This window comes from Balaenoptera borealis (assembly GCF_965194805.1).
Source record: "Balaenoptera borealis genome assembly, chromosome: 5".
Taxonomy (NCBI): domain Eukaryota; kingdom Metazoa; phylum Chordata; class Mammalia; order Artiodactyla; family Balaenopteridae; genus Balaenoptera; species Balaenoptera borealis.
The window spans coordinates 26,672,776-26,698,547 of NC_138862.1; the positions used below are offsets into that span (position 1 = coordinate 26,672,776).

The 25,772-nt window shown below is 39.0% G+C and overlaps 1 protein-coding gene across 2 annotated transcripts; it reads left to right on the forward strand.

The window, feature by feature from the left end:
- The first annotated feature begins 3,996 nt into the window (after window positions 1-3,996).
- On the forward strand, window positions 3,997-23,851 carry BTG3 (BTG anti-proliferation factor 3). Of its 2 annotated transcripts, XM_082391979.1 has the most exons (5): window positions 4,004-4,202; window positions 7,595-7,773; window positions 12,340-12,477; window positions 18,003-18,210; window positions 23,174-23,851. In XM_082391979.1, exons 2-5 carry the CDS (start codon window positions 7,601-7,603, stop codon window positions 23,411-23,413), a joined length of 759 nt encoding a protein of 252 aa, XP_082248105.1. In that variant the 5' UTR covers window positions 4,004-4,202; window positions 7,595-7,600; the 3' UTR covers window positions 23,414-23,851. The 2 variants fall into 2 exon arrangements, with proteins under 2 accessions (XP_082248106.1, XP_082248105.1); XM_082391980.1 differs by lacking the exon at window positions 12,340-12,477 and having other exon boundaries at window positions 3,997-4,202.
- The last annotated feature ends 1,921 nt before the right edge of the window (window positions 23,852-25,772 follow it).

Below are 25,772 nucleotides of genomic sequence, written 5' to 3' on the forward strand. Positions count from 1 at the left end.
CAGCCCCATCACCACACAACTGACTGAAAAGAGCAAAGAAAAATAAAAACAAGGGGACTTGTTTTCTTATTGAAAGCATGCTTTACAGTGTTCACTAAGGGATTTATCTTTTTAAACCTACTTATCACATGCCTTTGAGGAAATACTATTGAATGAAGGTCATTGTGATGGTTAATCTTATGTGTCAACTTGGTTAGACTATGGTGCCCAGTTGTTTGGTCAAACACTAGTCTAGATGATGCTGTGATTGGTATTTTGTAGACGTGATTAACATTTACAATCAATGGAGTGTAAAGGAGATTACCCTCAATAATGTAGGTGGGATTCAACAAGTTGAAGGCCTTCAGAGCAAAAAACGAGGTTTTCCAGAGTAGAAGGAATACCATTCCTTCCTCAACACCTTAACATAAAAATCACCCCTATGGATTCTGGACTCAAGACTACAACTTTAACTCTTGTGTAAGTTTCCAGCCTGCCGCCTGCCCTACAAATTTCAGACTTGCCAGCTTCCACAATTGCATGAGCCAATTCCTTAAAATAAATCTCTGTATCCATATATGTATCCGGAGAACGCTAACACAGTTGTGTTTCTAAGCAGTTCTTTTACAATATTTCTGAATGTTTTGCTAAATGAATATATCTATATTCTTACTTTTGTTATACTGAATAAGGGTAGGAGTTTATATACTACTTATTAATGGAAGTCTGTTTCTCTGTTGGTATGAAGAACAAGAGAGTATTGTCAAAGGGACCCAACAACAATGGCACCTCTTCTGGCAAGCATGGAAATCTTACACCAGAGGTTTCCAGTATGAAGCTCTATTTGAGTCCAGAGTGTGCAGCCTACCTAAGCGCTATAACGTATACATTTGCCGAAGCTAGTTCATATGAATTGACAAATCCTAACCAATTTCCAATAAAGAAACTGAGAAGTTTAATCAAAACATTTTCTTCCAAAACAGATGGGCTATAGTTGGGGGCGGGGGCAGGGAAGAGGGTTTTAAGAGTTAATGCAACTCAAAATAAGAGGTTGGTTTGCCCAGTTTCCATTGCCTCATTCATCAAGAGAGTTTATGTTGCGACTCTTGGAAGTCAGTCTTATTGCATGATGTAATGGAGAAAATAATGAAGATTACAAATTTTCTTTATGCTTATGTTTTTTTAAACCACTGCCAGTTTGTGGATATTGAAGAAGTCGAAGCAAAGAAAGTATTATAGATTTAGTTTGTTTTAATTTATCCAAGTGGTTAGGTCCTGGAAATTTTTGAAGAAATATATTGAAGTGTTTTTAGAATTAAAAAGTCTTAAATCCCACTTGGTAGACCTCCAAAGGCCCCCAAAGGCTGCACACTTTCCCCTGATGTTACATAACAGAACTCTCTCTATCCACTATAAAAGTGGATGGTTTTGTATTCAGACTCAAACTTGAAACGTGGATTGAGAAGGTATTGCCTGACACTGTTCTGTTTTCAATGCTGAACTTCTCTGAGCTCAAAAGGAATAACAGATTTGAAAGAGTTACACTGTTATTTTTTAAATCTTTTTTTTTTTTTTTTTTTTTTTAATTTATTTTATTTATTTATTTATTTGGCTGTGTTGGGTCTTCATTTCTGTGCGAGGGCTTTCTCTGGTTGTGGCGAGCGGGGGCCACTCTTCATCGCGGTGCGCGGGCCTCTCACTATCGCGGCCTCTCCCGTTGCGGAGCACAGGCTCCAGACACGCAGGCTCAGTAGTTGTGGCTCACGGGCTTAGTCGCTCCGCGGCATGTGGGATCCTCCCAGACCAGGGCTCGAACCCGTGTCCCCTGCATTGGCAGGCAGATTCTCAACCACTGCGCCACCAGGGAAGCCCTACACTGTTATTTAGTGAAAAAATAAGTCCTGATTTTGGAAGCTATTCATAGATTTTGGTGATTGTTGAGTCGTGGTCTCTGTGACGTTGTGATACAACCACAGGATGTATGTGATTATAGAGGCCCTGCCCTATTTAGGTGGCTCATTTTCCAAAGAAACAGCTTGTGCTAAAAGCAAACTACATCTATTAACACACGATCTTAGTGAACATTTAGAGTTAACTGAGAAAAGAAAGAAACTGTGAAAGGAAAAATCCATATTAATGGGTAACTGTTTGTATCAGCTCTGCTCCCCTCTTCCAGCCTCCTAAAGAGGAGGGTCCTGACTTGAGACCAATTCTTTTGGGCTTGTGTGGTTCTGAATTAGGAGGAAAGAGAGCTGGGGGGAAAGATCTAAAGCACAGCAGCCAGGACTGGAGAAGAGTAGGGCGTTTTGAAAGACAGAGGCACACAAGCAGCTACCTTGTGTGAGAACAGTGGATTAGAGAGAAAAGAGAAGTTAAGTGTTTAAGATACATTGTTATTTATCTGCTTCGCAGTGTCTAGGCTATGAGAATTTTTTGTATTTTGAAATTACGTTTCAGGTACTTGCCTGTGTGTTTTGAGTAGAGTACTGCTCTAAGACTGGGCCATGCGGGTCACAGATTTATAAACATCAAAGAAAATACTAATCTTGGGCTTTAGAAATTTCTGGACAAATTCTGAGTAGTGTTTGTCACTGCCTAGCTATTTTATGAAATCGTAGAGAGAAAAGCCTTCATCAGTAAAATAACCTCAATCAGATTGTTATGAGATTAGAATGAAAACACCTTCCTATCTCCTAGAATAGACTAGGGTGTGAATAGAAGTATCCTCCTTAAATTGACCAGTGAGTAGCTCTAGGTAGAACACTATACTTTTTTTTTTTTTTTAATACAAATAAAGTTTATTGTACTGGTTTGGGAACTGCATATTTTTTACTGCTAAAAGCATTAACGTTTTGAATTGCGAATAGGCTATACTCACCATCAGTAACACAAACTTAAAATATTCATAGAACTGGGCTGAAAACATGCTCCCAGGCGTAGCAGGCAGTGAAATATATGGTCAACGTATAACTTGAACACTCATTTCTTGAGTAATTTACAATATGTTTTGGCTAGAAACAGCGAAAGCTGGCTCTCTTTTAATTAAAAAAAAGTAGAAATATCTTGTCTTTTTCTGGCCTGTTTAATGTATTAAAGTGCTTTCACAAAACTAATACCATGGCGCCAGTTCAATACAAAAGGTTGGAAAGATGTTCCTCTTTTTTTTCATAAAGTTAACGTACCTTTTCCACATTTGTATTTGTTCAAAGGTTAAGCTTTGTATCTGGAAGTCCTTGACTAGAAGTGGCTGGGAAATAGAAAGCTTGGACTCTGAAGGTTTCATTCAGCCAACATCCCTGGAGCCCCTCCTTTGTGCAAGACACTGTACTCAGTGCCAAGCTGGGACACAAGGGTCAACAGGAGGCAGTCCCTGCTCTGAGGGAGCCACCTGCCCGGCCAGGAAGGGGCCCAACTAGGACATCGAAACAAACTGAAATATCACAAGGCGGCTGCACAGCTGACGTGCCCGTAACTATCACAGCAAGGAAGAGCATCAGTCCACAAAAGCAAAGTCCGCCTTCCGTCTGATCTGTGTAGACCCCCACGCCCCCCAACCCGCCCCCGAAGCCCCAGGTCTAGAGAACTGGACCTCTACAGAGCAGGGTCTAGTATTCGCCCTCCCGGGCCGGAGGGTGTCAGGGCGCAGAGCGACAAGGAGCAACGAGAGGGGGAAGCAGAGGCCCAGGCAGCCGAGTGGAAGTGGCCCACGCGACCCCCGAAGACGCTGCAGCAGGTAGGGCGGGCTGGCGAGGGTCCGCTCGGCTCTCAGCGCCGTTCCTTCCCGAGGAGGGAAGCCCGCGGTGCTGCGGCCCTCGCCGTCTGACCCGAGGGTTCGCGGGCGCGTCGCAGGACTGAAGGCGCTTCGCGGCTCGCACAGCGAGGCCGGAGCCTTGGGGGCGGGACGTCGACGAAGCCCCGCCTCCGGCTCCTCCCCCCCAGGAGCGCGAGCCGGTCCCGCGCGGCGCCATCCCTTTCCCGGGTCATCGCCCCTCCCCTCTTCCGGGCCGCGAGCCCCCCGCGCGCCGCTTCAGAGCCGCGCTCGCTCGCTCGCGCGCCCGCCAGCCCGCCCTCTCAGCGCGCGCTCGGCCGCCCGACGACGCGGGAGCCGCACGCGCCAGACGAGGCTCGCCGCGCTCATTGCCGCCGAGCGCCGGCCCGCTGAGGCGGCGCCCTCGGTTCCCGGCCAGGAGGGAATCTGTGGCCCCAGAGCGGAGGCGGCGGCGGTGAGGAGACCGGGCCGGGAGGAGGCGGACATGGCGGGGCTGAGGGCTTCGGGAGGAGGGTGGTCCGGGCGCCTTTGCGGCCACGTCGAAGGCTCGCGGGCGGGCAGCGCGCGGGGGAACCAGGAGGAGTGCGGGGTCGAACCTGCTTGCATCGGCTCTGGCCCGGCGCGAAGGAAGGGCTGGGGACGGAGGGGGGCGGCCCGTGAGGGTTTCCGCGGGACCCTCAGCGGCATCGCGACGGAGGAGTCGCCGCCTCGAGGCTCCTGCCACGTTTTCACCGCGCGTTACCTTCTGCTCGCGGTGGGCGACAGCCCTGCGCCTTCCCACGCCCCCTCCCCCTCCGCGTCCGTGGGTTTCCTGGAGCCGGGGATCCGGCTCGCTGTCTGGGGGGGGCGGGAGGGGGGTCGCGCCTGAGGGGAGCCCGGTTCTCGAACCCAGGGCTGCCGGAGGCTGGAGCCTGCCCGGGGGCTGCGGAGCCTGCGAGGCTGTTCGCGGGGGGAAGGGAAGGGGGCTCGGGGCGCTGCCCCCTTAACTCAGGAAGACCCGCGATTGCAGAAGTTGGACGCGCGGGCAGGCCGTTCTTCCAGGAGTGGGTGGAGACGTTTGGTGCCTACTCACCCGGCGCTCTTCAAACCCAAGCGCGAGTGCCGAGCAGCAGGCTTGGATGGCTGACAAAGCCCAACTCCCGGCCCCGTGGGGATCCTGTCGCTCGGGGTCCAGAGCCCGCTTTGTGTCGCCGCGGAGGCTGGTCGAGGGCTCGTCACCCCCCGCGGCCGGGACCTCCCCCCGCCACCACCCCCCCTTCCTCAACCTTGGGAACGTCTGTCGGGAGAAATAACTTGTTTCTAGAAACGGCCGCGATGAAGCTTTTCGTTACAAGAGAGGGAAGAGTACAAAGTTATAAACTCCTGGAAGGCAGGACTGGGTTTTTTCCTTTGGGTTCTCTGCCCGCCGCCGTGAGCAGAGGAGCCTGTGGAACAAAGTAGAACTTGAGGAGCAGCCGCCTCGGTGACGACGTCCCTGGATGACGTCACCGTGCGATGTTTAAAATGGGAGCTTTTCGCTCCGAGTGTGGGTGGAGGGATTGCGGCGACTTACTCGAGACGCCTAGGGGCTTCTTGGCCCCGCTAGCTTCTGGTTTCTCTCTCCCTGACCTCGTAACTCTCCCCTCTAGGGGGTACCCTTTTGGTACTCCTAGGATACTGACCGGTGGAGGTGGGTTAAATTCTCAGCTCTTCCAGGCATCATTCCCTCAAACTGAAAAAAAAAAACCAAAAGTAATTCCGTATGACTCGTCTTGTGTTACAACCCAAAGCAACCACTAAGTGGTCCTTTTCCTTCCTTTCTTCCTTTTATTTTTTGATATGAAACAGAGAAGAAAAAACAAAAGGAACACAAAACTCAGATACGTGGAACATAGTTGGCCAATTTAATGAATGAGGAGAATGAGCTAGTTAGGGATTGAGTACCTTTCTTGTTTTCTTTGGTGGGGTGGAGGCTAATGGAGTTCCATCAGCAAGTTTCATCCCAAACCATGTATTAAATTGCAGTGGGTTTTCTTTTCCATCATAACGTGGTGGAGTATAAATATAGCTTTATAAGTGGAAATGGCTGCCTTTTTTTCAGGAGGAGGCTGCACAGCAGTTGTGGAGGGCTGGGGTTGTGTGCAGCTGCCCATAGAAGGTAGACTTGGCATTCAGGGTTCCGGGAGGAAGGTTTGGGTGTCTTCCCGTCCAGCATCAGGGTGGCCATGGCTGCCAGCACACCTCTCAAATAACATATAGAATTTATTTCACACTGGGGTCCCTTGTTTGAATTTGCACAAGGAGGAAAGGAATCTTATGAAGACGGACTTTAAGAGCAAGTTTGAGAAAAGAAAAAGGAAGCTAACAGGATCAGCTTTATTTTTTAAATGTGAAAGAACACAAACTATAGGCTGGGTTGGTCAGTTTTTGCACTAAACCTAACAGGGGCTGTATGTCTTTAATAATTGGCTCTGCAAAGGTGATGTTGCTTAGTAAACGCAGCATCTGAATAACTCCAAGTTACTTACAGCAGCCAAATGAATGAGCTCATCAAGCGAAGACAGAACATACATCGAAACAATCCCAGTACAAGGTTTTTGCCTTTATGGATTAATCAGTGATAAATCAGATCTGTCATTTAAAAAGAGTCCTTCTTGAGGCAGTTCCAATATGCAGCTGAATCTCTGATTATTTCTTTTAGATTTTCTGTGAATGACCCTGAATTTCCACTCTCTTAAATACGTTTTGATAGAGCTGGGTTTTTTGGTCATATTTTTTAGGTAAATATATCTCTGTTCTTGAAAGAATGCTTACAGAAGCTCGAGAATGGATTTTTTTTCTTTGTGTATAACAGCTTTATTGAAATATAATTCACATACTATATGATTCACACATTTAAAATGTACAGGTCTTTGGTTTTAGTACATTCACAGAGTTGTACAACCATCACCATAGTCAATTTTAGGACATTTTCATCACCTCAAAAGGAAATCTTATACTTACTCACTCACATCACTCCTTTCCCCCCATCCTCCTACCCCTAGGCCACTAATCTACTTTCTGTTTATATAGATTTGCTTATTCTGGACATTTCATATAATTGGTGTGATACAGTATTTGGTCTTTTGGCTTCTTTCCCTTAGCATAATGTATTCAAGTTTCATACATGTTGTAGCACATATCAGTATGTCATTTCTTTTTGTTGCCGAATAATATACCACACTTTATTTGTCCATTTATCAGTTGATCAACATTTAGTTTATTTCTACTTTTTAGTTATTATGAATAATGGTTCTGTGGACATTTGTGTACAAGTTTTTGTGTGAACATATGGTTTCATTTCTCTTGGGTATAGAGCTAGGAGTAGAATTGCTGGGTCATATGGTAGCCATATATCTGACCTTTTTAGGAACTGCCAAACTGTCTTCTGTAGTGGCTCTACAATACTGGATTTTAAAGTGGACTTTTTTATGTTTTAAAATACAAGTTATTTCATAGAACTTTAAACTTGAATTATTGTAGCTAAATATTGACACATTTAGTAAAAACTATATAGTGGTATCATTGTAATGCTTCTCTTTGAGTGATATCTCTGATTTTATTTTAGCTAACAGGAGCAATTTGGTGTGCTCTCTTTACTGAACGCCTTTACAAAGCTAGGCGATAAGACTCTTAAACAGTATTTTATAATAAGGTCTTTATGGCATAAATTAGTGACTGTTCCCTACTCCAGATATGAGCCAGTGAAACACAGGATAAAATTGGAAGGAGGAAGGGGTGCTGCTGTAAAGGAGGGATATTTTGCAGAGCTTTATCTTCAAGTTGTGATGTTTTGGTTTTTTGAGAAAAACTATTTTATCTTTGCAGGGAAAGATGAAGAACGAAATTGCTGCCGTAGTCTTCTTTTTCACAAGGCTAGTTCGAAAACATGATAAGTTGAAAAAAGAAGCAGTCGAGAGGTTTGCTGAGAAATTGACTCTAATACTTCAAGAAAAATATAAAAATCACTGGTATCCAGAAAAACCATCAAAAGGACAGGCCTACAGGTAAAGGAATAGCTTGGACAGTTAGATTGGACTAAATGAAGAGGCTGATCAGCTCCTCAAATGAATGCCAGGAATGATGGGTGTGTCCAGGCCATGCCTTTCACAGTTTATCTGCAAAATACCCAACTCAGGAGCGTCTCAGTTTTATTTTTTCCTTATTCACTTTAAAATACAAGTATTTGTTGTTGGAGTCCCACTGCCTGGACTTGGGGGGCCAGTAGTATAGGCTCATGGGAGTTAGTCTTGTCTTGTGGTCATAGTGTGGTTCCTGAGTGTTTTTCTTTAAGTATCACAGGTAGTTGAGGGCTTTCCCAATTGTAGAGAACCCCTAAAACTATCACTTAAAAGGGGGCATGGTAAGGGTTGAGGGAAATGAGTTCCTTGTATCTAAAAGTAAATTGCATGTTATGTGTTAAAAGTTTTTTGGCAAATGAGAACTAAGATTATTAGACACCTAACATGTTCTTGACACAGGAATAATTTCATTTGTACTGTGCATAATTCGTTGTGGTAGAAGCCAGTGTAACCATTTTATGGATGAAGGTAACTTACCTATGATTCACAACTGGTAAATATTAGCTCTGGGATTTGAATTCAGGTCTCACTGACCCTAAATTCTTATGAGCTTTCTGTATACCACAGTCCTACCACAGCCTTGTCTCTGAGAGTGAAGGCAATTCTCACTCGCAGCTATCTTTTGTACTGTGGTTTATAAGTTACATTTACAGTTTAAAGAAGAGCAGCCTCCTGTAAAACATGTCCTGGCATGCTCACTCTTTAGTATTTTTGTGACTACTTGGGAACCTGAGTTGAGAATATTCTGCTAAACTTCAGCTGTCAAACCGTGCCCCATTTGTGGATGTGACCAAAAAAATAAAAGTGGAACAGTTGTGACTATCATGAATACAGAAATTCTTTTATTTATGCATATTGCTGCCCCCAAAGATTCCTCCACAAATCAGCCCTTCACAGTAAAAAGAACTTCCTTTCAGTCGCTGAGCTCTTGAAAGTGTAAGACTGTTCACGGAGTGTGCAGGGGAGGTGAAAATATGATTTGTTTAATTCTCATTTGCTAAAAGCCAGGTGAGCATATGATCTGTTGAAAAGAAAAGAATCAAAGTAATTGATACATTTTCCTCTTCATTTCTATCCAAAGAGGTTTCCTAGTATATTGGAAAATGTGGTGAGTGAAAGTAGAAATGTGGATGTTCTATATAAAGCACTCAAGTTACTGTTTTTTATCCTCATTTGATTCTCTTAATTTTTTTCTGCACATCTTCATTTCTGATAGAGTGAACAGCTTTTGTGAATTAGAGCTGTTCAAGCTTTTTACACTGATGTAATTGACATTGGACTAAGGCTTTTGGAAGTGCCAAGCCACCGTACTATTACTGAAAAAGGAGACACTATCAAGTAAATGCTTAAAGGTCAGACAGTGTATAATTTTATTTCCATTAATTCTAAAAACTTGAGGAAAAAAGTTAGCCACAGGATTAAATTGGCATATAATCAGAAGTATCATTATTGAGTCATTTTGAAGCCGTCTTTGAAGTAGAAAACTATTAGTGTTAATTGTGGGTTGTTTCTTTTATAAAAATGAATAGACTATAGGATTAACCAGAATTAGTAGACTCTTCAATCCGTAAAGTTCTTTTTCTTCTAAAGTTTTTATAAATTAGTATGTTTCTCTGCAGGGGGGTATGTTTCTCTTATACAAATAAGAGCAATTTGGTAACATTATCAAGATCTATAAAAATATTCACAGTCTTTGAAAAGTAAATCTCCTAAAATCTATTCTAGAAGCATAATCAGAAATGCAGACAAATATGTATGCATATGGATATTTCTTACACTTTATAATTGCAAAAAAATTGGAAAGCACTACACTGTCAACATTAAGTAAACAATGAGCTATTTTTATGCAGCTCTTAAAATCTTGTTTTTGAAGAGTGGTTAACGGGTAAATAGTCACAGTATCTAGAGTGAAAAAAATAGCATAAAAATATGTAAGGTATGCAAATTTTGTTGAAGCGAGTCTCTATTTAAGCATCTATATTTACATATATTTTTTTAAGCTTAGAGTCTACATCTCCCTCATTGTAGATTAAAAAAAAACAAACACATACATCTAAGATCTACCTTACCCTTAATTGCTTTTGATCCTGATGCACGTGGGACTTTTGAGTCAACCTACACAACATTAGAATCTGTAACATAGGACCATCTTCTAGAAAGGAATAAAGAGTATCTTACGTGGTTTAAAATATTTTTTTTTTACTCTGAATTTGCTAAATTGTTAACGGTGATGTTACGATAAGTACAGGCATAATAGGGTTGTTTAATAAAGTGAACGTTGGCATCTGGTCTGGATCTGAACTCTGGATTCATTACTTTTTGCTGTGTAATTTTGGGCAAGTTACTCAAACTCTCTCTGCCTCCTTTCTTTTTTATAGTGGAGAAAATAGTATCTAACTCACAGCATCATTGTGAAAATTTAAAAAGTTAACATAGGCATACCTTATTTTATTGTGCTTTGCTTTATTGCGCATCACAGACATTGCGTTTTTTATAAACTGAAGGTTTGTGCAACTGCATTGAGCAAGGCTGTCAGTGCCAGTTTTCCAACAGCATTTGCTCACTTTGTGTCTCTGTGTCACATTTTGGTAATTCTTACAGTATTTCAAACTTTTTCATTATTATATTTGTTTTGGTGATCTGTGATCAGTGATCTTTGGTGTTACTGTTACAAAGACTTGCTGAAGGCTCAGGTGGTTACCATTTTTTAGCAATAAAGTAGTTTTTAATTAAGCTATGTACATTTTTTTTAAGACATAATGCTATTGCACACTTAATAGACTACAGTGTACTGTAATACAACTTTTATATATACTGGGAAACCAACAATTTGTGTGACTACCTTTATTGAGATACTCGCTTTATTGCTGTGGTCTGGAACCAAACCTGCAGTGTCTGAGGTATGCCTGTACATGCAGAGCATTTAGAAAACTCTCCATTGCATGATAAACCTTCAAAAAGAGTTATTATTATTATTATTATTATTATTATTATTATTATTATTTAGAAATATGTATTAGCTGTTACCTAATGAGAACTTTTTCCACTGTTTTTTATGAAAATTGAAATTAACTAATAATTAAACTTTAAAAAAATTTAAATAGTACCTTATTCTGTTGATGTTACAGTATTGTATTTAGTAATATAATCAGTATTTGTCAATTAACTTATATTTTCCATATTTTTGGAGTCTGAAGAAGAAGTAAAATGATTTAATCTAAATTCACCCAATAATACTAGTACTCAGGACTTGTACTAAAACCTGGGTTCTATTATTGATTTCTTAGTTGTAGGCAGTAAATACTTTCATTGTAGCTAACGTTTCTCTATGTAAGCAGAATACTTATTTTAACAGGTATTTTTGCATTCATACTGAGAGCCATCTTTGAGCATTCTGTTAGTAGCTGTGAATGGTATTTCTTAGGTTAGAAAAAATGGAACAGATGGGAATTCCCTGGCAGTCCAGTGGTTAGGACTCTGTGCTTTCACTGCTGTGGGCATGGGTTAGATCCCTGGTTGGGGAACTAAGATCCCTGCAAGCCATGTGGCGCGACCAAAAAAAAAAGGAACAGTCTTTAGTGGTTTAGAATTTTTTTCTCTTTTTCGATAACTTAAAAAAAAAAGAAAACTCGAGTAACAGGTTAAGTGAAATAAGCCAATAACACTTTTGGATTATTATTTTTTTTTAATTAATTTATTTGGCTGCATTGGGTCTTAGTTGTGGCATGCAGGATCTTCATTGTGGCATGCGGGATCTTCTGTTGCGGTGCGTGGGCTTCTCTCTCATAGTGGCATGCGGGCTCCAGAGTGCGCGGGCTCAGTAGTTGCGGTGTGGGGCTTAGTTGCCCGACCAGGGATCAAACCCGCGTCCCCTGCATTGGAAGACGGATTCTTAACCACTGAACCACCAGGGAAGTCCCTGGATTATATTTTAATCTTAAGTACATGGTATGAATGGTTCTGTGTCCTTGACTGATTCGGTATTTAGAGAACAATTATAGGTAAGGCAAAGGATACCCTTCTTAAGCAAGGTAACAACAGATCAAAATTTGTCACAAGAATTTCCAAATATTATTTGAACCATTGGTTGAGGTCTTTTGTGAGTTGGAGATTTTGTTATATAGGAATTTGGCCTATTAAAACTTTTACATTCAAAGCTCTAAGTAATTTCATGCAACTTTTGTACTGCTTGCTCATTTAATGTATGTGTGAGATTGAGTAGTTTCTGTGTGAAATGAAGTAGAGCCAGTTCTAGTGATTTCCCTGTGCTCACACAGACTCTTCTTTCCACCAGGCTGGGTAGTCTTGATGATGCTGCTGCCTCTTTGCCTGTAGTTCAGATTTATTATCTATTTAGGATAGATATTCCTGGGTTCTTTGCCAGGGTTCATTTTACTTTTTTAAATTCATGTTGGTAAATACCAATAGATATAACAAAGTTTCTGATTTATATTTATTTAAAGCTATTAACATTACTCCACTTTGTTGTAGATGCATTCGTGTCAATAAGTTTCAGAGAGTTGATCCTGATGTCCTGAAAGCCTGTGAGAACAGCTGCATTTTGTACAGTGACCTGGGCTTGCCAAAGGAACTCACTCTATGGGTGGACCCATGTGAGGTGTGCTGTCGGTGAGTTCTTGAGTTTGGCGGCTGAACTGATTACCATGCTGGAACTGATTTTTTGAAATTCTCTCAGGTACTGCCTACGCATGTATTTTTATAGCCAGGAGCTGGTTGTTTGGCTTTCTCAGCTGTGAATTTTGTAAACTATTCTTCTTGGAGGTGATAGTGAAAGACTGGTTACATTCCTGTTTTACAGCTAAGGAAACTCAAAAACTGATAGAGCAGGGGTTTTTTTTAGAGCTTTACCAAGAACTCTATTGTAGAATTTAGACACCTAGACTCCCTATAGGTCAATTATATCTTCTTTCATTGGTGGTGCCCTTGTCTTTCCCCTCTTCAAATTAGGAAAGACACTAATCCCAAATAATACTGGATATTAACTTTTGGTTGATTTCTGTTTGTTTGTTTCTACTCTTGCCTCCCTCCCCCTTTTTGGTTTTTAAGTGGCTGAGTGATATTTTCATGGTTTTATTTTCATAATGGAAATTATTTCTTGTCTCCTAAATGAGCAGAATTGTAAAAGGTGAGTGTTAGGTATGAAATCTAATTGAACTTCATTCATTCTAAAAATACTCATTGTGGGCTTCCCTGGTGGCGCAGTGGTTAAGAATCGGCCTGCCAAGGCAGGGGACACGGGTTTGAGCCCTGGTCCAGGAAGATCCCACATGCCGCGGAGCAACCAAGCCCGTGCGCCACAACTACTGAGCCTGCACTCTAGAGCCCGCGAGCCACAACTACTGAGCCCAAGTGCTGCAACTATTGAAGCCCGCGTGCCTAGAGCCCATGCTCTGCAACAAGAGAAGCCCGCAGACCACAACGAAGAGCAGCCCCTGCTCCCTGCAACTAGAGAAAGTCCATGCGCAGCAACAAAGACCCAACAGCCATAAATAAATAGATAAATAAATAAATTAAATTAAATAAAATTACTCATTTTGGACCAGACATTCTTAGTTGTGGGGTTTTTAAAAAATGAAAGTGACATTCTTCTTTCAGGTAGTTCAGAGTGTAATAAGGGAGAAGAAAGAATAAGCAGATTACAACAGAGTGTGATTTGTGCTATAATAGAAGTATGTACAAAATGCAGTAGTTGGTGGCACAAAGGAGAAAGTTACTGCCTCAGGAAAGACTATAGTCAGCCCTTGGTATTGGTGAGGGATTAGTTCCAGAACATGCCCCTGCCCCGGCCACATGCACACACACACACAGGCAGAGGCAATATCCTCGGATGCTCAAGTCCCTTATATAAAATAGTGTAGTATTTGCATATAACCTATGCATAACCTCCCATATACTTTAAATCATTTCTAGATTTCTTATAATACCTAATGCAATGTAAATGCTGTGTAAATAGTTGTAAGTGCAATGTAAATGCCATGTAAATAGTTGCTTGAATTGAAAAAAATTCAAGTTTTGCTTTTAGGAACTTTCTGGATTTTTTTTCCCCAAATGTTTTTGGTCTGTGGTTGGTTGAATGCATGGATGCAGAACCCATGGATATGGAGGGCTGACTGTAGAGTAGGTGATACTTGAGCTGAGTGGGGAAGGATGAGTTGCAGTTGACTAGATGACAAGGTTGGAAGGACATTTCCAGGCAGGAGGAACAGGATGAATAGATGCATGGAACCCCTGTGAGTGATTTCCTACAGCTGTTCCTTTAGGGTTTTCTCTTTGGTTTAGAGGTACAATTCACCCATTGATTATAGTAGAGGTGCTTTTTGATGCAACCCTAATATGTTCCAAAGGTGGTCATAGCCTATGACCTGATCTCCAGCAATGAAAGTGGTGGTGAAGACATGTTGGAAAAAATGAGTGGTAATCCTGCAACAATTTTCTGGACCACCCTGGAGCTGCTTGATATAAGCTGGTGGCTTATATAAGCTTATTGCTTTGGGAAACCGGGTGTAGGTAGTAGATTCTCCAATACTTATTTCTCAGAAAAAGGAAGAGCAAGATACCTCAATTTTTGGTCTAAGAAGGTCAAACATTTTTACAGTCTGGGACTAATTAAGCACTTACCATAGGCCAGGATCAGACTTTGTTTTGTAGACTTGGTCCACTGAATCCCTGCAGAAGACCTCATTATACAAGAAATAGCTATCACAAAGTTATTATATTGAAATGTTTACTTTTTATGAGGCCCACACTGTGATCATGATTTACTCTTACTTAACACACAGTTCTTTTAAGTTAGTTGTGTAGTTTTTCAGCCCATAAAAAATTACGTGGCATTTGAAAGGGGATTGTTCCTAGTACGGTTGGCCTTCTGTATCTGAGGGTTCCACATCCATGCATTCAACCAACTTTAGTTCAAAAATATTTGAGGGGGGGAAAAAAAGTTACAAAAAGCAAAACTTGAATGTGCCATACCATGCAACTATTTATATAACAGTTACATTGTATTAGATATGATAAGTAATCTAGAGATGATTTAAAGTGTATGGGAGGGTGTGCATAGGTTGTATGCAAATACCATGCCATTTTATTTAAGGTACTTGGGCATCCACAGATTTTGGCATTGGGGGGAGGCAGGGATGGTCCTGGAACCGATCCCCCAGGATACTGTTGTCATAAAGCTACAAACAAAAGTAATAGTCTGACATAGAGGCAGGAACAAAAAAGCAAAAGAGTTGACCCAAATGTATTATCACACCATCAAATAATGAATACTTAATACAATGATCTTAAATCATTAGGGAAAAGTTTCCATATCCAAGGATGTTTAAGAAGTTGGCTAATTATATAAACATTTTGGACATATTTATTTGAAATGCTTAAACTACATCTTGGCACCTGAAGATAAAAGCTTTAGTTACATGGACATTCTACTTAAGTGGATACTTCATTTCTTGATGATGCCAGATAATAAAAAATTACTGTGCTTTAATCTTGTTAACGTAAGAAAATCTTTGCATTCAGTAGCCTTCTAATTCTTTTATATATGATCAAAATTTTGCCCCAAATTGGCTATGATGTGAGGTTTTTCACAGTTAATAGAAATTATTGATATCTTCAGAATATGAGTGCTCATTCAGTGATGATAGAAATCCCAGAAAGAAAGACCTGTTAGTGACTGGGTAGAGGTGATTGCTATAAATTAATAGAGGAGACTGAGATATTAGTGCCTTTGGACCAAAACTGGAAATATTCTGAAAATTAAAGCTGATATAGCAGTTATATAATTGAATAAATATTTGAGTCATTAAAAATAATAACTCATTGGTATACTAAAGACTAAGGTTATGAAAAAAAATTGAAATGCACTCAAAGAGAACATTCTTCATAGAGTTATTCCATCAGGATAAATATTGGAAGAGTGCAAAGTGTTATATAGTTAGAAATATTTCACTGAGTGAAATATTTGAGAAGATACTGAATAGACAACAGATCCTATAAGGAGAAGGCCTGCAAATAGCTGGCAGCTTTATTATCTACTCAATATTCTACACTTCATTTTTTGTTTGTTTGTAATTTCGATAATCCTTTCTTTTCCTGATAAAGAGCAATAGATACTATTGATTTGTTTCAAATTAACTCAGTAGGCCTGAATGTTTTAGCAGTGTGTCATTGAAAATTGGAAAATTTAAAAGTTGTCCATTATGAATTCTGAGGAATTAACTGCACATTCTAATGTTACAGTAATATAGTAAGCAGCTTCACTTACCCTGAAGAGAGCCCTCATAGCAAAATACTACCACGGGAAAATTGTAGAACCTAACTGAGCTTGAGTGTCGAAGAAACCTGAGTTAATAAAGCTGATCCTTCAATCATTAGATGTCTGCCCTTGGATTAGGTTTCTGTTTCTACAGAGGCAGGGATTTTTCTCAAATTTCTTGCCTTTCTGTTTTGCTTGAATTTTGACTACTCCATTAATGGGCAATACTGAAGGTAGGCCTAAGCCCATTATTAATACTGCTGGCATTAATATATGAATTAACCTTTGATTGTATTGAAATTTGTTGCATCTTTAAACCTGGAAAGGACCAAGGGGTAGATTTCCACTGCTACAACCCAAGGCTAAGTAATCTTGAAATTATACTTCATGAATTCTGTGTTGTGAAGAACCCTTCCCACTGTTCAGGCATCTTCTGCTAAGAAGAATCACCAGCTGAAGACTAACCACTATCCAGCTATCTTCAGCTTCCTCATTCTGCAGATAGGAAACTAAGGCCGGGAGAGATTAAATAACTTGCACCTGGTAACAGAGCTAGTTAATGACAGAACAGAACCAGAAACATGTCTAGTGCTCTTTCCACCATCCTGCAGTAACTCCTTTTATGAGAGAGACTGAAAAAGAATAGAAAAGGAAATTATGTACCATATTTAGATTGCATTTATGGCCCCATCTAGCCTATGAGGTCGGAAGATAGCACAGTTGAAAGAAATAGAACTCACCTGTGAGACTACTTGATTGCCATTTAAACTTTCAAAGGCTTTGTTGCAGTTAGGCCTTTTACTTAATTGTAGATATCATCCTGATTCAGAAATAATTTGAGACAAGAATTATCATGAATGAAATTAACTGACATCATAGTCAATTAACCCTATTTTCTGTTGATGTTTTTATATTTTTTAAGCTTAGAATCACTTTGTTTAACTTTAATTACATGCTGTGTAAGACTGCTTAACAATTCATTTCCTTTGTCCTAACACTTCCTAGAAATTGTTTCATAGTGTTTATGTTGTGCAATCTATGTGAATGGATTTGTGGGTTTCTCCTCTGTCCTCTCAATGAAAACTCCTAGTTTTACTGTGTGTTGTGCTATTTTTCCTCATTGCAGAATTTATTTTCCTTTTTTCTAGTACCCAACAGCCAAAGTTACATGTTCTGACAATTATTTTTCTTAGATCAAAGCTTTAAAAATGTTTTGGAAGGATAACGTTTGCTTAATTTAAAAAAATTAAGATGAGGGGTAAGCATTTATCATAGGAATCTCTATGAAATCAGCAGTATAATTCAAGCAAAATCCTTTTATTTTCCTCAACAGTAGTTTTTTTTTTTTTCCCTTTAACTTAACAGTTGCCTCAGTTCTCATTTTTGTCAGTGTGGATATAAGAAACACAGGCCTCTTTTTTATTTAATCGTGGTAAAAGTAAATCCCACAGGAGATGTCTGGTTGATTTTTGACTTGAATTACTAGGATCTACGTTATAAGGGTCAGTTAAAAATTTGTTAGAAAGTTCTGTATGGCCAGTTTCAATGGTACATACAAAAATGTAATCAAAACAGTGAGTTTCTCTTTGATATCGTAAACAACTATTTTTGTCAGGAGTCAGTAGAAAAGAAAATTGGAAAAGAGAATGAGGTCACTTTGTATTTGTACTTTAATAGACTAGAAGTAGAAAATTGTGGCCTGCCTGTTGGCATGAAGCTTCGTTAGGATACTATAGATGTAGAATCAAGTTCTGGGAGGGTTCCTTCTTTGCCTGGGACTGATGGCATGTCCAGACCTGTTCAATTGTTTTTATGGACATTTCTTGCTTTGTTGATGTGACTTCAAGGTGTGTAAGTTTTTTGGTTTTTTTATTCTTAGGTATGGAGAGAAAAACAATGCATTCATTGTTGCCAGCTTTGAAAATGAGGAAGAGAACAAGGATGAGATTTCCAAGAAAGTGACCAGGGCCCTTGATAAGGTTACCTCTGATTATCATTCAGGGTCCTCTTCTTCAGATGAAGAAACAAGTAAGGAAGTAGAAGTGAAACCCAATTCAGTGGCTGCGACCCCCAGCCCCGTGTACCAGGTAACCATGAAGTGGCTCCATATTGAAGGTCATGAGCAAGGATTGCAAGGGCATTCTAGGTAGTCCTGCTTATATTGCCCAAAGTTTCTGAGCTGAAATTCTGGATCACGGTTCTTGCCTTCCCACGCTAAGGGGAAGCTACTTCCTCTGAGATGAAATAGGCATCCTGAGTCATTTTATCAAAGGTCTGCTTTACTAAATAAGTGGGATGAATACATTGTAAAAACAATAGAAAAAATCATGGTGCTAAAACATTCCTAATGTTTTAAAAATCCTTATTGCATTCAAAAATAGCCACTCATTTTTTTGCAGCCTTTAACACTTCCAATTTGTACCTAACTTTCATGTTCTTTCCCTTTCTATGATTAAAGAGAAACCTCACTAAATTATTCTTTAGTTTTTCACTCAAGCCAAAACAATCTTTCTTTGCTTTAACATTTAAAGAGTCATATAGCTACTAATACAAAAATTTAAAGAAGTCCTTTGAGTTGAGCCTTATTCTGTACGTGTAGTTTTTCTAATTTTGAGTATATTTTTAAATATACCTATTTTTATTAATTTGGCCTTAATTAGACATAATTAAACATACCAGGTTTCTGGTAGGGTTTGATTTGGGCTAAAATGAGAATTTAGACCTTGATGAGTAAGAAATCAGTGTATCATGAGTATGAGAAAGTGAACCTTTAAATCCAGGATACATTTATATAATGAACATCCTTTCAGTATAACTTAATTTTTGAGTTCTTAATTTTTTTTTTAATTGTTGAATTATCCTTCCTAGGCTTGAAAGGAAGATTAGTTCTGAAGATTATCACATTCTTAGCGGTATATGTGTATGTGTCTATTATAACATACACACCTGCTTTAAAAAAAATACAAACCAAAACAAAAACTTGAAACAGTATGAAAGAGTATAGGGGCTTCCCTGGTAGCGCAGTGGTTAAGAATCCACCTGCCAATGCAGAGGACACGGGGTTGAGCCCTGGTCCAGGAAGATCCCACGTGCCGTGGAGCAGCTAAGCCCATGTGCCACAACTACTGAGCCTGCACTCTAGAGCCCACAAGCCACAGCTACTGAGCCCACGTGCCACAACTACTGAAGCCTGCGCACCTAGAGCCCATGCTCCGCAGCAAGAGAAGCCACCACAATGACAAGCCCGTGCACCACAATGAGAGTAGCCCTCACTCACCGCAACTAGAGAAAGCCCACACAGCAACAAAGACCCAACACAGCCATAAATTAATTAATTAATTAATTAATTTTTAAAAAATAGTATAATAGTGACACGTCCTCCTCTTCCCACAATGACCAGTCTTGTGCCCTTGTATGGAGGTTTTCATTACCAGTTATTTTGTATTCTTCCCAAGAGATTCCCTATATACATAAGTAAACATAATATTTGTAATTCAGGGATCATTTTTAAGACCATTGCCATAAATATTTTGGACATTTTTTTCCTCTGTATGATGTATTACATACTACAGATTACCATTGTTAAATTGCCTGGAATTCATTCAGATGTGCGCTAATTTTACCTCAAGAATTTTATTTGTTACGGAGCAAAGTAAGAATGTAAATTCCAAATTGAACTGATTGCTGCTAATTTTTTCAAGTAAATTGACCTTTAATTTTTAGATTTTCTTTTAAAATTAAATTGTATTTGTTTTCCTATATGTTGAAAGACTATTAGGATAAAATTATAACAGAAAGGCATAGAAATTGAACTGTCCTTTATGTGCTTTTAAAATAAAACATTTCTCCTTAACGTTGTAATCACAAAACATTTCATGAATGAGAAGCATAGCTCTTAAAATCATTGTGTAGAAAGCTGGTGCAGATGGTCCACTTTAATGTTTTTTAACCTATCCATTTTTCCATCTTGAACCTGGCATTACCAAGAGCCTTAAAAAAGAGGTTATCAAAGTATGGGCAAAATAATTCTGAGCTTGGGGTCTTTGTTCTCTGAGGGGGGGTCTGTGTTTTCTGAAAGGAACCTCCAGAGATAAGTCTCTACTAATTAAGAATGAAGATTATGTTATTTATTTCTCCCCAAATTGATCTATAGTTTCAACTTGCTATCAATCAAAATCCCAAAATGCTTTTTCTAGATAAAATTTAAAGAAAGGAGAATCAAGTCATAGATCTCACACTAATATTAAGTCATTATGTTTATCAAGATAGTGTGATAATGATTTAAAGATATATAAATATATTATTGTAACAGAGAGTCCAGAAGTAGACCCATGTATGTACAATTTTGTTTTTGTTTTTTTTTAAATAAAAGTGCCGAAGCAATTCAGTAGGGAAAGTCTACAAGAACTAGTACTGGAACAATTGGATAATCTATATATTAAAAAAAAAAAAAGTGAACCTAACTGCTACCTGATACCATACATTAGAAAACTAATTTGAGGGACTTCCCTGGTGGCGCGGTGGTTAAGAATCCACCTGCCAATGCAGGGGACACGGGTTCAATCCTTGGTCTGGGAAGATCCCACATGCTGTGGAGCCACTAAGTCCATGTGCCACAACTACTGAGCCTTCGCTCTAGAGCCCGCAAGCCACAGCTACTGAAGCCCTTGTGCCTAGATCCTGTGCTCTGCAACAAGAGAAGCCACCGCAATGAGAAGCCCGCGCACCGCAACAAAGAGTAGCCCCTGCTCGCTGCAACTAGAGAAAGCCCACGCGCAGCAACAAAGACGCAACGCAACCAAATAATAAATAAAAATAAATAAATAAAAAGAAACCATTAAGAAAACGAATGGGCAAAAGCATAGACTGGGACAAAATATTCTCAATACATATATTTGTCAAAGGACTTGTTTCCAGAATATACTTTAAAAGTCACTCCTATAAATCACTAATAATAATCACACATGATCCAATTAAAAACAGTGGGCAAAAGATGAGAATAAACGCTGTACAAAAGAAGTTATATAAATGACCAGTAAGCAAATGAAAAAGGTGCTCAACCTTATTTGTCATCAGGAAAATTCAAATTTAAACCACAGTGAAACACTACTTCCAGAATGGCTAAAATTAAAACATCTGACAATACCAAATGTTGGCAAGGATGTGAAGCAGCTGGATTCATAAACTGTTGATAGGAGTGTAAAATGGTATAACCACTTTGGAAAACTGGCGTTTACAAAGTTAAATATGCATCTGCCCTATAACCCAACAGTTCCACTCCTAAGTATTTAACAAGAGAAATGAAAAAAACAAATATCTACAAAGCCTCATATCAGAATGTTTATAACAGCTTTTTTCATGATTGTTTAAAAAAAAAAAAAAAAAAGGAAAACCACCCAAATACCCATTAACAAGTGAATGGGAGGAAATTGTGTATTCATTCACCCAGTAGGATAATAGCAATAAAACAGAAAAACCTAATAATAGACACAATACGGAAGGACCTAAAAAACATCTGATTGAGCAAAAGAATTTTGCCAGGGAATTCCCTGGCAGTCCAGTGATTAGGACTCCCCTATTCCACTGCGGAGGGTGCGGGTTTGATCCCTGATTGGGGAACTAAGATCCCACAAGCCAGGCGGTGTGGCCCAAAAAAAAAAAAATTGCCAGATACAAAAGAATACATGCCACATGATTCCATTTATATGAAGTTCACAAACAGGGAAAACTCAGTCTGGTGATAAAAATCAGAACAGTGGTTGCCTGTGGGATTGTGTCTGCTTTCTGACAAGTTTTAAAAGCTTATCAACACCCCAATGTAGAAAGAAATGAAAACATTCCATTTTGCTACTGGTTTGTAGTATAGGTCAATTATTAGTTTGAACTCTAAATTCTTTATTTCCCCATTATTGTAGATAACCAAGAATTAACTGTGCTAAGGTTATTCACTGTTGCATTGTTTTGTTTGCTTTTGTGCATTGTTTTTTTGATATTAAAAGACTGAAAGCAGCCTAAATGTACTATCAACAAGACACCAGTTAATTTAGTTATGGCATAGTCATTGCATTACTGTCTAGCTGTAAAATGACAAAAAAAGTTGTTATGTGCTTAGATGAATGTCTCTGAGATGTATTTATCAAGTGCAAAAAGCAGAATACAGAATTTTGTGAGTTTTTATAAATGTGTATATAGCTGTATACACAAGTATATTCATAGAATATCTCTAAAGATAATCAAACAATTGATTACTGTCAGTTGCCTCTGAGAGGGTAACTGGTAATCACATAAAGAAGAGAGACTTTTTTCCACTGTGTACAATTTTGTACCTTTTGAATTTTCTATCATGAATGCAGTGCTGTTATACAGAATATAAATTTTTAAACGCCTATGCTAGGAAGAGCAGATTAGAAATCAGAGAACTCTGAAACTCATAGTCACAGGGTGTGGCATTCTGAGCAGAGAGGTCTGAAACTGCTGATAACATTTTGAATGATGTGAACTTGATGTCCCACTTGACTTATGGGATAATCTAAGACTGTTTTCCAAAATGCTAAACTGGCTACATTAGAATCACCGGCAGTGTCATCAAAATACTTGGCCTTTCTTCCTAAAGTTTTGTTAATATTGTTCAGTAGACCAGGGCTGGGGCATGAACATTTTGTGTTTAAAAGCTTCTTAGGTGACTCTTTAGCCAGCTGTGGAAACCAGTGGTCTAAAACATGATGTGTCCTTACAAGCTTCTATTCATTCCGTGTTTTCATCTTCTTTGGTTGAAATAGCCAGAAAATATCCGGTTGCTTTAGAGTGCTGTGTTTGAGGTTATTCATTTTCACTCATTTAGTAAAAAAATGCTGATTGATCACCTGTTATATTTGAGGTTTTTAACATATTTAGACTTGATTGTAGGAATGTGCCTTAGACCTACTCTTAGGGTTGTGGGTGAGTGATTTTGTTTTTCTTTAATGAGTAATCTGGAAGGTCACCTACTTTTTATATAACACATGACTAATTTTTTCTTTTTATTAACTTACTGTTTTCTCTTCTTTACAGATTTCAGAGCTGATATTCCCGCCTCTTCCAATGTGGCACCCTTTACCCAGAAAAAAACCAGGAATGTACCGAGGGAATGGTCATCAAAGTCACTACCCTCCTCCTGTTCCATTTGGTTATCCAAATCAGGGAAGGAAGAATAAACCATATCGCCCAATTCCAGTAACATGGGTACCTCCTCCTGGAATGCATTGTGACCGGAATCACTGGATTAATCCTCACATGTTAGCACCTCACTAGCTGCTTTGATTCTTTTGGTGTCATGTTGAGAGAAGGTAGAATAAGCCTGACTGCATATTAAAAGTTCATACTCAAAGTAGTAAAGTTAGATGGGCTAAACCATCAAACTTATTTTTATAGAGAAGTTATTGAGAATAATCTTTCTTAAAAAATATATATGCACTTTAGATATATTGATATAGTTTGAGAAACTTTATTAAAGTTAGTCAAGTGCCTGAGTTTTTAATATTGGACTTGAGTATTTATATATTGTGCATCAACTCTGTTGGATATGAGAACACTGTAGGAGTGGACGATCTGTTCTAGCACCTTTGAGCATTTACTTTATGGAGAGTATGTAAGTTATTTATACACAAGGAAATCTATTTTATGTCGTTGTTTAGAAGAATTGCGTGAAATCATGTAGTTGCAAATAAAAAGTAGTTTGAGGCATGACAATGTGTGCTTCTGTTCTGTGCATAAAAAGGGAGAAAGAGGGCTTCCCTGGTGGCGCAGTGGTTAAGAATCTGCCTGCCAATGCAGGGGACACGGGTTCGAGCCCTGGTCTGGGAAGATCCCACATGCCGCGGAGCAACTAAGCCCGTGAGCCACAACTACTGAGCCTGCACGTCTGGAGCCTGTGCTCTGCAACAAGAGAGGCCGCGACAGTGAGAGGCCCGCGCACCGCGATGAAGAGTGGCCCCCGCTCGCCGCAACTGGAGAAAGCCCTCGCACAGAAACGAAGACCCAACACAGCCAAAAATAAATATAAATAAATTAATTAATTAAAGAAACGTTTAAAAAATAAAAATTAAAAAAAAAAGGGAGAAAGAGCAAAGGGGGTATCTCACTTCCATGTGTTTAATTAAATATTTAGCAAAGAAAAAAAAACAATGTAACAATTTTAACTTTTCTTTAAAAAATTAACTTTTTATTAACCATACCTTTCCCAAAGGCTATAGTATCAAAAGATTCATATAAAACATCTAAAGTTTGTTAGTAGTAGATAATTGAAAATATAAATATAATGAAATATCTTTCAACCATTAGAGTCACTATACGTAGGATTTTCCTAACCAAGAATTTGGCCTGTACAAATTTTGATATGACATCTGACTTATACGCCTAGTGCCATGGCATAAAGCAGAAATGTTCTTATAGCTACGCTAATCTCTGTGCCTTGTGCTTTTTTTTTCAACATGTTAAAAGTCTTTATTAGATGTCTAAAATAAAGCCAAATAGTACAGTACTTCAGATTCTTCAGTAGTCCATATTTATACCACTGTAATGCCATCAGTCTCATAAGTGTACTTGAACTAAAAGAGAAAAAAGATATAAGAATTTAGGTTTTTTCCCAAAGGTAAATTTTTAAAAACTAAAAGATCATTATGTTTTCTCATTACCTACATCTTTAGATTTCTAGTCTTAAATTATTTGACTTATCAGAAAAATCATAACTTGTTAATAAATCATTGGATGTCCTTGGCTGTTCCAGATATTTCTGTTGTGTTTGCTGATAAATTCTGTTGACGTACAGACTACCAGAAAAGTGCACAAATCGTAAGGATACATAGCTCTCAAAGGTTTGAAGTATGTGGAATTCAAAATGTCTGCAACTTCAACAGAAAACTTTTAAACTTTAGAGGCCTGTGGTTTTAATGTTATTGTACTCTTTGATAAGCCATATGCAACTTTTAATATATTTCTAAACCATCATATCTACTTTTTTTTCCTGAGATTTATAGTGAATGCTTATTCAAACTTGAGCATATTTTCCTAGGGGTAACTGGCATCACAAGGGAGATTAGTTTTATTTAAGTTGGAAAAAAAATTTTAATTGTTACTGTTCCCTTGTAGATCCTAGAGAGTTTGGGTGATAATGGCAGATTTCTAGGCAATCGTAAAAGTGGCAAGTTTCAAGTATTTTTATCATGGAGTTAGCAGGTAGCATTTGTTCTGTTAGTTTGCACATGTCATATAGTTATAAGGCTGTTGGGAAAACCAGAAGCATAATAGCTATACTGTTGAGGGAAATATTTTCGGTATGTACCTAGCCAGCTACACCTTTCTTTCCACATCAGATTACTATAAAAATCTCCTAAATCTCTTATTCATTAGTGTTGACAACTAAATGGCAGAGTGTCTTAGGGAAAATGCTAATTTTGAAGTTGACTGCATATTAGATATGTTACCTGTAGAAGATTCTGCCCTTTATTGACTATCCACCTCACACCTTGTTCCAAAATTTATTTAAAGCAAAAGAAATCTCTCATCAATATAGCTTTTCCAATCCATTCCTAATGAAATAAAACCATCTTTCTTTCAGAAGCTGCATCTTAAACTCAAGTCTAGTAAGTATGCAGTTCAAAGTGTGTCAAAC